Genomic DNA, 10,674 nt, shown 5'->3' with positions numbered 1-10,674 from the left:
CCAACCAAACGGGCACTTAGTCATGTGACCCTTACCCATTTATTGCTTCATTCTGTTGCCACCTTAACCATGTATGCAGCAACTGTGCATACAGGATTAATGTGATTTGATTTACTTTGACTTTTCAATTAAAATGTTAAAGAAATCTATAGGTCTTTTTTACCGTTCACTCGAGATTGAGGAAAAATAGTTTATTTTTAGGGGTAAAATATAAAAGCTACATGTTAGATTCGGGCTACAGACAAGTATTACTAAATCTATTTTAAAAAATATATAGAATTTGCTCCCACATCACTACTTAACACAATTCGAAAATTCCATCGCTCTTCCAGCTTTATTATTTATTTATCATTGGCTAGCCAAATGCTCAGTTCACACATATAATTTTTTTTTTTTTTTTGAGATAAGAAGATAGAAATTGTATTGATCCGGTAAAAAAAAAACGTATACAATAGTCCAAGAATATCTAGGACGTGGGGGGACCAGCCATACGTCAGTGTTGGTCCTCATTTGGAAACAAACTTTAAAGAAAAAACACATCCTGACATTAGATTAGTCTACACACAGTGGCGGTGCCACGTCATGGTCAGGGTGTTCCCAGGAACACCCTGACTTGAAATTTATATATATAATTTTTTTTACCCTTAAAAAATAAAATAGGAACACCCTCAATTAAAATTAGGAACACCCTCACATTAAAAAAATATATATATTTGTTCTACTTCCAAGCCAAAAAAAAAACCCAAAAAAAAATTTCAACTAAAATCTGAAAAAAAAAAAAAAAAAATTTGTAACAGAGAAAAAAAAAAAAATGTAAGAGCAAACTGCAAACGGATCACAGCAAGCCCAACAGAGACAGATCACAGCAAAATGTAAGAGAAAAGAAAGCGAACAGATCACAGCAAGCCCAACATCAAGCCCACTGCCCACGGCAAGCCCAACAGAGACAGAGGAAGCAATCCCACGGTTTCTCAACCAAAAAAAAAAAAAAAAAAATTACAGACCCATCAAAAACCTCAAATCAGTTCAGAGTTCAGTACATCATCACTAAAGCTCTTCTCAAAAAAATTTAAAAAATTAGTAAAGCTAAACAAACCTAAAAAAGGAGAAACAGAGCAACGGCGCTCCCCTTCGAAGCTAGATCGATCCACCGTCCACGGTTCCAGCCGCTCATCGGACATCGGAGATCGCCAGATCGGTCCAGCTCCAGTCGCTCATCGGAGATCGGCCTCGTCGCATCGGAGACGGAGATCGGTCCGCAACTCCGCAACATCCAGTCGCAGCGCTTATCGTCGCCGCGCTCATCTTCGCCGTCGCCATCGCCATCCCAGGTATTTCTCTCTCTTTTTCTCTCTGACTCTCTGTCTCTCTCTCGCCTCTCGGTCTCTCACTCTCTCTATACTTTCTCAAGTCTTAAATCTGAAATGAAATAGGAATAAATGAATGAAATGCCTTTAATCTTTATTTATGACTCTCTCTCTCTCTCTCTTTAGTCATTATTAAATTTATGACTTTGTTTGTTTGTCATTTTGTCTGTCTGTTTGTCACTTTGTCTCGTTGTTGAACTGGACCAACTGGTGATCCGTGATTGGCTGCTGATTCCAGCAGCAGTGCAGCACTCAGTTTTGCATTTTTTTTTTTAAGTGTTACTGAGTGCTTGAAGCACTCAGTAACACTTTAACTTTATTATTATTTTTTTACTTTTTAAATTTGACATTTTGCTTTTGGCTTTATCTTATGATTGAATCTTATCCGTTGATTGGTGTGTAAATTGAAATGCGTTGGTGTTGCCGTGTTGGACTATTGATGTGTATTGATATTGGACTCAACTCAAAGACATTAATTGTCTTTTAGCGTTATTGTGATTTATAAAATTGTGATTGTGAAATTTTCTGATTGGTAGCTAGATTTTGTGAAATTTTCTGATTGTCTTTTAGCGTTAATAATTTAATTAATCAATACATTATAAAAGAAAAAAAAAATTAAATTATGTTAGACTAAACAACAATTAATAATCTTATAATTAATGAAACAATAATATAACAAATTATAATTTATAAAAGACAAACAAATTAATGAAACAACTAAATAATAATTAATAATTTATTGATATTTCAAATAAACTTATAATTTATTTTTTATTCTTTTGCTAGAATTATGGACAAATACTTGATAAAAAAACCGCGTACCCAAGATTCATCTCCTGTGCAAGATTCATCTCCTGTGCAAGATTCATCTCCATCTTCTAAGCGAAGTCGTGTTGACTTTAACTTAGAAAATCTTCCTTCAGATCCTGGGCTACGACAAAAGATATCATCTTATCATCCTAATAATCATGATGAAATAAGAAGATATTATTTAGGAAAAGGCCCTTGTCGACCTCCTCATGATTACCTGGTATCATATTTTTCTGGAAAGCCCCGTCGATTTAGAGTCGAATGGTATGAAAATAGAAATTGGTTGGAATATAGTATAGCCAAAGATGCAGCATTTTGTTTTTATTGCTAACTATTTGGGAAAGATGTTGGTAAGCAAGGAGGAGGTGACACTTTTGTAACGAAGGGATTCAGACTTTGGAATCAGGTTGGGAAGTTAGATTCCCATGTTGGAGGAGTTAATAGTGCTCATAACCAAGCTGTCAAGAAGAGTGAAGATTTACAGAAGGAAAAGCAACACATTCAAAGTGTCTTGGTTAAGCAATCAAATCAAGATAAAGCTAATTATCGGATTCAATTAAACGCAATAGTTGATTGCGTAAGATTCCTTTTATTCCGAGGATTAGCTTTTCGTGGTCATGATGAATCTCAAGGTTCAAGTGATAAAGGAAATTTCCTTGAGCTTCTACAATTTTTGGGGGATCACAATGAATCTATCAATGAAGTGATGCAAAATACTTGGAAAAATTGCAAGCTTACCCATCATGATATTCAAAAAGACATGGTGAATGCAATTGCACGTGAAACATCTAAAGCCATCATCGAGGATCTTGGCAATGGGTTCTTTTCAATATTAGTTGATGAGTCACGTGATATCTCAGTGAAAGAACAAATGGCACTCGTTCTTCGTTATGTGAACAAACAAGGAATTATTATAGAGCGGTTCCTTGGTATTGTACATGTAGCAAGTACCACCGCTTTGTCACTCAAATGTGCTATTGAAGATTTACTTTGTGAACATAATTTGAGTTTATCGAGACTACGTGGGCAAGGTTATGACGGAGCTAGTAATATGCAAGGTGATATCAATGGTCTCAAAAATTTAATTTTGAAAGAGAATAAGTCAGCATTTTATGTCCATTGTTTTGCTCATCAACTTCAATTGACACTTGTTGCCGTTGCTAAAAATCACATTAACATTGTTGATTTTTTTTATGTGGTTAGTAATTTAGTAACTGTTGTTGGAGGCTCTTGTAAGAGACGAGATGCTCTTCAAGATGCTCAATTTGCCAAAATTAAAGAAGATTTAGAGAATGGTGTACGAAGAAGTGGACAAGGTTTGAATCAAGAGAAAAATCTTAAACGTCCTGGTGATACACGTTGGGGATCATATTATGGGACTATTCTCAACTTGATTTTGATGTTCTCTGCTGTTGCTGATGTAGTTGAGATTATTGAAGAAGATGGGCTCTTCGACCAAAAAGTTGAAGCTCGATCTATTATGAGGTCAATTCTATCTTTTGAATTTGTTTTTGCTCTACACTTGATGAAAAACATTTTAGGGATTACAAATGAGTTGTCAATAGCATTGCAAAAAAAAAAATCAAGATATAGTAAATGCTATGGATCTTGTTAAAGTGTCTAAGCAACGATTGCAAGTGATGAGAGATGATGAATGAACATCTTTATTGACTGAAGTGTCTTCATTTTGTGCCACACATGAAATTCCTATCTTGAACATGGATGAAATATTTGTAGTTAGTGGAAGGCCGCGACGCAACACCCAACAAAATACAAATTTACATCATTATCGTGTTGAGCTATTCTACACAGTCATAGATATGCAACTTCAAGAGCTAAACAATCGTTTTTCAGAGGTGAATACCGATTTGCTAATTTGTATGGCTTGCTTGAATCCAAGTAATTCATTTGTGGCTTTTGATAAGGAAAAGTTAATACATCTAGCAAAGTTCTATCCATATGATTTTCCTGGGACAGATATCTTGGCACTTGACTCTCAGCTTCAGAATTTCATTTTTGATATGCGCAACAATGACTTGTTTTTAGAGCTTCAAGGAGTTAGTGAACTTGCTGAAAAGTTAGTGAGCACGAGGAAGCATGAGACTTATCCATTAGTCTATTTGCTTGTGAAGTTAGCTTTGACCCTTCCTGTTGCTACTGCAACAGTAGAAAGAAGTTTTTCAGCAATGAAATATATAAAGAATGAACTGCGCAATCGAATGGGAGATCAGTGGATGAATGATTGCTTGGTTGTATATATTGAAAAAGATATAGCTTGTAGCATTGATAACGAGACTATCATGCAACGATTTCAAAATATGAAAAATCGTAGAAGGCAATTGTAAATTTTATGTATTTACATGTTTTTTGATTGTTGTTGTCAATATATAAAATTTTCTTTTTATTAGATCGTGTAATTTATACTTATTAAGGAACACCCTGGGAAAAATTCCTGGAGCCGCCACTGTCTACACATCTAAATGCAGTCACCGTGAAACTTTCGTGATCAAGAAAATTGGAAGAAAATTAAGTTTATGTTTGGTAACAATTTAAAATTTTTTTTTTTTTGAAAAAATAAAGAAAAATAATAATTTTCTTGTATTTTTGAAATAAAAAAAATGTTTGGTTAGTTGATTTTTAAAAAAAAAATTTGAAAAAAAAGAAGAAAATACTAAAATATGTTGTTACTAAGATTTGAACTCTAATGGTAACTCATTAAATGAGACAGATTCATTTAATTAAATGCGTATTTTCATTAACTTTTGAAAATTAGAAACTGAAAATAGCTTTTTGCATATTTTCAGTTTCTTTCACAAATTGAGTTTTGAGAACAGTTTTTGTTTTTAGACCATTTTGAATTGCCAAACAAGTTTTTTAATCTTAAAAATAGAATATTATTTTTAAAAAAAGAAAATAAGGAGAAAAAACAGTTACTGCTTGGTACATGTATTAAAACATATGTTTTTAGTTTTTAAACAGCATTACACGTATTTTCATATACTTTTTCACCTACACATATTTTCAAAAAATACAAACAATATCACTAGAACAACGTTAACAAACGGCCCTAAATATTTGAAATAGCAAAGAATTTTCAAATGGTGTTAAAGTGCCGTCTGTGCTTATAAATCAAAATGATTTTTTTTTTAATTTTAAATTCTTGGTAGTAATGACTTTAACCAAACCTCAAAAGTATATGACCTTTTTCTTTACCCTTTACTTTTGAATGCTGTGATCATTAGCGGAGCCACACCACATAGTTTTCACGGCCAAAATACCAGTATGCCACTCCCTTTCAAGCCATAGCAAGAATATATAAGTTTCTTCCTAAATTGCATTCTTTTTTTCCTCAAATTTGTTTAGTCTCCTTATTCTTCAAGTTTTAATTGATATCTTCTGTTCAAGGTAAAATAAATAAATAAAAACTGAATTCTCATGTATGCTGTGGTTTAATAAGATGTTACATGTCCTTAAAACATCGGTTAATGAAGAAGTAAGGCTGTGTTTGGTTCGATGTAAAATGTTTTCCAAGTGTAAAATATTTTCAGGTAAAAATATTTTTCAGAAAGGAAAATATTTTTAGGTGTTTGGTGGTATTTTAAAAAATACTTTGGAAAATATTTTTTAGTGTTTGGTTGTGTTCTTGAAAATACCATAGAAAATTTATTTTCTACTTGTTGCTCACATTTTCTCAGCATCCAAACAAATATATATCATCATTTTCTCACATTTTCTCAGCAGAGTTAAATAAAAGAAACAAAACCCAAAAAAAAAAAAATCATCAAATCCGAGAGAGAAGAAGGAAGATAGAGAGGCGAGATCGCGATTATCGAAGGCGAAGGCCTTAATCGTGCGCCGGAGGCTTCGATCTGTACGGCGGAGGCTTCGATCGCGCGATTGACGGCGAAGGCAGCGTGAACTAGATGGCCGCACAGGTGCTGGGGTGCGATCTCGGTGGAACCGGTGCTGGGGTGCTGGGTGCTCTCTCTCTCTCTCTCTCTCTGCGCATCTAGTCTGGAAATGGTTTGAAGTGAAAATTTTCACTTCAAACCATTTCCGGGTCAAACCCTTTAATTTTACGATCAAATGAAATGTACTTCCGAAAATTTTATTTTCCATGCGCAACCAAACACGTGATTTTACAGAAAATGATTTCCTGAAATGATATGAAGCCAAAACAAACGGACCCTAAGTTTCTTAAGTAACTCCAATTTTGATGGGCAAGTAGAGGTTATAGGTACAAAGAATTTGGTTCTCTCTCTACCTATAAAAGAGACATTTAGCTACCCCCATCAAACACAATGAATAGTTAAAGCGAAAAGAGGGTCAAGAGAAAGAAACCAATTCTATAAGAATTAAATGCCTTTTATATTAAGACTTGATCTTAAGAAAATTTCAGCATTAGATCAAGATAAGCTTTATTATTAACTTGTATAGTTGTGAAATCAAGATAATTAAAGATCCTAAAATTTTATTATGGTTGTTTATAATCTAACAACATAAAGAAAATGTTGGCTTCCAAGACTTTAGGTTTAAATGTATTAGAACTTCAATTTGTAATGTTGGCAAACCATGATCAAAATGTTTAGTCTTGTTTTAAACTTGCTCAAAGTATGTTTAAGTTGTGAAGTTGGAATCGAGTGTTCTACAAGATTTATTGTGTAAATCTGTCTGGCTCGATCGATCGAAAATTAGACTCGATCGATCGAAACTCGTGGAGATTGTTTTTCTGCAGAATTTTCCAATTCAGTTCAAGCCCGGTTTAACGTGTAGGGTTTTATGTTTTGTCTTAAGTATAAAAGGGAAAACCCTAGCCACGTTTTAAGGATGCTCTTTATGTTGTGTGTGTGAATCTTTTGTGAGATCTAGAGGTGTTTGCCTTCATATACACTCAGAGTTATCAAGATCTAGATTGGTGTCAAAAGCTTGGTGATCAATTCAGTTGTAGATTCAAGAGCTTAAAGATTTACAAGCGGGAGTGCTTGTGCTTGCTGGGAATTCAAGAAAGAAGTAGTCCGTGGACTCGGAGCTGTCACGCGATCGCGCGATCGTGATAGTAAGTTTCCTACTCGAGGTAGTAATAGGATGTTAGTGGTCTAAGTCGCTATTATGTAAACTTCAATTCTTTCATAGTGGATTTAGTTTCACCTTGAGAATAGCTAAGTTAAATCCTCCCTAGGTTTTTTACCGGTTTGGTTTTCTTGGGTTAGCATATTGTTGTGTTATTTATTTTCCGCACTTTACAATGATATGATTTATATGTGTTAACCTAGATCTGCATAATTTATTTAAGTTAATCACTTGGCTAAATAACTAGGTTAATCTGGTTTTGTTTAAGGGGTCTAAAAACGAACAGAAAACATTTATAGTTTGTGTTTTTAAAGAGCATGTCGTGTTTATATATTTCATCTCAGCATGTGATTTCTCCATTGATGATACTTGTCCTTTCAAGTTGAAACTTGCAAGGCCTACTAGTCTTCTTTGCTTTTTACAAATTACACGCCATCGTTGGTCTTGTTTTTCAAATGCATTTCGTTTTTGTTTATAGAGCACATGTTTTTCATGTTGATTGATAGAAGGAGAGCAAGATGGAAATGATGATGTTCACACAATAAAACTAAATTTTACATCATAGGGTATTTTTAGGTAAACTTAACCTAATCCAATTCTAAATGGTGTTGATATCTCCGAAACTGTAGGAAGGGGTGAGGCGAAAAAAAGAGAGGTGCACGTGGATAGTCCTAGCTGTGATGTATCTAAGAAGCTACCTGTTATTGTGGAGAATGGTCTGGAGGCAAATGCTAGTCACATGGAGAAAGGGTTGGACGCAGGTGCTGGTCATGTGGAGATAGTAAGTCCTAAGATAGCTGAAACTAACAGAGAAAAAGAACCCGATTTTCATGGTGGGGTTTCTAGTTGTGGGGGTAAGGAAGTGTTGGTAAAACAGAGAACTTGGACATAAGTAGCTCGCTTTGCTCAGAAAGGTGATGATCGGGCCAAGGCAGATGCAGCTAGTGCTGTTAAATGTGCTTTCATAGAGATTGATGATTGTGAATAACCAAACAAAAGGAGATTGGTTGCTCATGATAGTCAGAAAAAATTTTCAATGGTGGAGGCCGCGTGTTAGCCCCACCAAGAGCAATGAATCTCTTATGTTGGAACTATCGAGGGCTGGAGAACCAATTGACAGAGCAAGAGCTTGGTGATATTATCCGGGCACAAGATCCCTCAGTTGTGTTCTTAGCTAAAACATGGCTGGATAAGGCTAGGCTAGAAGATATCAAAGTTAGACTGAATTTTGGTGGTATGGTTGAAGTGTGTAGAGATACGAGAGGAGGGGGGATAGTTATTTTTTGGAGAAAGGAAGTGGATTTTTCTCTAGATAACTTTTTCCCAAATCACATTGACAGTGTTTTGAACAAGGGTAGGGAGGATGAGTGGAGGTTCACAGTGTTTTATGGAGAATCGGAGGGTAGTAATCATCACCTATCATGGGCTTGCTTAAGAAGATTAAGGGGCAGAAATTCAATTCAATGGCTTTGTGCAGGTAATTTTAACGAGATTACATGGAGTCATGGGAAGCTTGGAGGGAGGCAAAGACCAGCTAGACAGATGGAAGATTTTAGAGATGTTTTGGATGAATGTGGATTTCGGGACCTTAGCTTTATGGGGGGAAAATTTACATGGGGTAATGGACACCCGGATGATTTTACTATTTGGGAGAGGTTGGATAGAGCAGTTGCTACAATGGAATGACTAGATAAATTTCCTGCAACCAAGGTAATTCATTTGGAGTGTGGTTCGTCTGATCATAAACCAATTCTTATCTACCTTAATGGTATTCCTAAACTTCGACAAAAGCCGTGGCGTTTTGAGCATATGTGGTTGGAGGAAGAGGGTTGTAGAAATACGATAGAATCGGCTTGGCTTTTCAATGCACCCGGTCAAGCAATGACTAGGGTGGAGGGTAAGATAAGCCATTGTAAAAAACAACTAAAGTGGTGGAGTCGGATTGCAATTGGGAATATTACCTGATTATTGAAGGAAAAAAAAGAGTTGTTAAGAAAGGCAGAAGATGCGGCGATAAGAGGGAGGTCTATAATCGGGTGACAAGGCTGATAAGAGAAATCAATGATTTGTTATCAAAAGAAGAAAAGATGTGGAAACAACAATCTAGAGCATTGTGGCTGCATGAAGGTGATAGAAATACCTGTTATTTCCATAGTAGAGCCACTCACAGGTATCGTCGCAATTGAATTAAAGAATTAGAATATAATATGGGTGAGAGGTGTGTGCATGAGAATGGCATAGCAAATATTTTGGTGGATTTTTACCAAAATTTATTTGCCCCATCCTCTCCCAATTGGATTGAGGAAGCCCTTGAAGCTACTCCACGGGTGGTAACAGAGGAGATGAACCATGTGCTTGTTGCTCCTTTTGAGAAAGCCGAAGTTGATATTGCCTTAAATCAGATGGACCCTCTGAAATCTCTAGGACCTGATGGGATGCCCCCATTATTTTTCCAACAATTTCGGTCAATCATTGGTGATGAAGTGGCTGAAGCTGTTCTCACATGCCTCAACACAGGTTCAATCCCACTTTCAATCAATCATATGTTTATTACTCTCATCCCAAAGGTTAAAAGCCCGGTAAGGGTTTCTAAATATCGCCCAATTGCACTGTGTAATATTCCTTACAAGCTTATTTCTAAAGTTTTAATGAATAGACTTAAGAATATTTTACCTAGCATTATTTCAAAATCTCAAAGTGCCTTTCAGTCTTGTAAAGCAATCTCTGATAATATTTTGGTTGCCTTCAAGACCTTACACCATATGAAAAATAAAAAATCCAAGAAGATGGGTTTTATGGCTATGAAGTTAGATATGAGTAAGGCGTATGGCCGGGTGGAGTGGAGCTATTTGGGGAAGATTATGGAGAAAATGGGTTTTTGTGATAGATGGGTGTCTCTTGTTCTTGAGTGTATTACCTTGGTATCCTATTCGATTTTGGTTAATGGAGAGCCTAAGGTCTCCATACCTTTTTTTGTTGTGTTCAAAAGGTTTGAATAGGATGTTACAACAAGTAGCCTCCAATGATACTATACGGGGATTTTCTTTATGTAAAAGAGGACCAAAAATCTCACAATTATTTTTTGCAGATGACACCCTTTTATTTTGTAGAGCATTTATGGCAGATTTACAAGCGATCCAAGACATTTTGGCTTTGTATGAAGAAGCATCGGGTCAAAAGCTGAATCGTGAGAAGACAACCATCTTTTTTAGCAAGGCAGCGAAGGAAGACACAAAGGCCTTAATCTCAGATTTTCTACAAGTACTTGAGGTGAAAGAGTATGAAAATTACCTTGGCTTGCCGACAGTGGTGGGAAGGAAGAGGAAAGCAAGTCTCAATTACATTAAAGAGAGAGTTTGGAGCAAACTTCAAGGGTGGAAATAGAAGCTATTGTCCCAAGCGGGTAGAGAGATCCTACTCAAAGCGG

The 10,674-nt window shown here is 35.7% G+C and overlaps 2 protein-coding genes across 2 annotated transcripts; both read left to right on the top strand.

Moving 5' to 3' along the window:
- Nucleotides 1-2,157: 2,157 nt before the first annotated feature.
- LOC142606473 (uncharacterized) lies at nucleotides 2,158-8,235 on the top strand. Its single transcript, XM_075777818.1, has 6 exons — nucleotides 2,158-2,397; nucleotides 2,584-3,235; nucleotides 3,389-3,639; nucleotides 4,103-4,352; nucleotides 7,877-8,115; nucleotides 8,158-8,235. The coding sequence occupies exons 1-6, from the start codon at nucleotides 2,158-2,160 to the stop codon at nucleotides 8,233-8,235; spliced, it is 1,710 nt and encodes a 569-aa protein (XP_075633933.1).
- Nucleotides 8,236-8,318: 83 nt separating this feature from the next.
- LOC142606472 (uncharacterized) lies at nucleotides 8,319-8,933 on the top strand. Its single transcript, XM_075777817.1, has one exon. It carries the CDS (start codon nucleotides 8,319-8,321, stop codon nucleotides 8,931-8,933), a length of 615 nt encoding a protein of 204 aa, XP_075633932.1.
- The last annotated feature ends 1,741 nt before the right edge of the window (nucleotides 8,934-10,674 follow it).

This window comes from Castanea sativa, chromosome 8 (genome assembly GCF_040712315.1).
Source record: "Castanea sativa cultivar Marrone di Chiusa Pesio chromosome 8, ASM4071231v1".
Lineage (NCBI taxonomy): Eukaryota > Viridiplantae > Streptophyta > Magnoliopsida > Fagales > Fagaceae > Castanea > Castanea sativa.
This window is presented reverse-complemented; position numbering and strand designations above follow the sequence as displayed.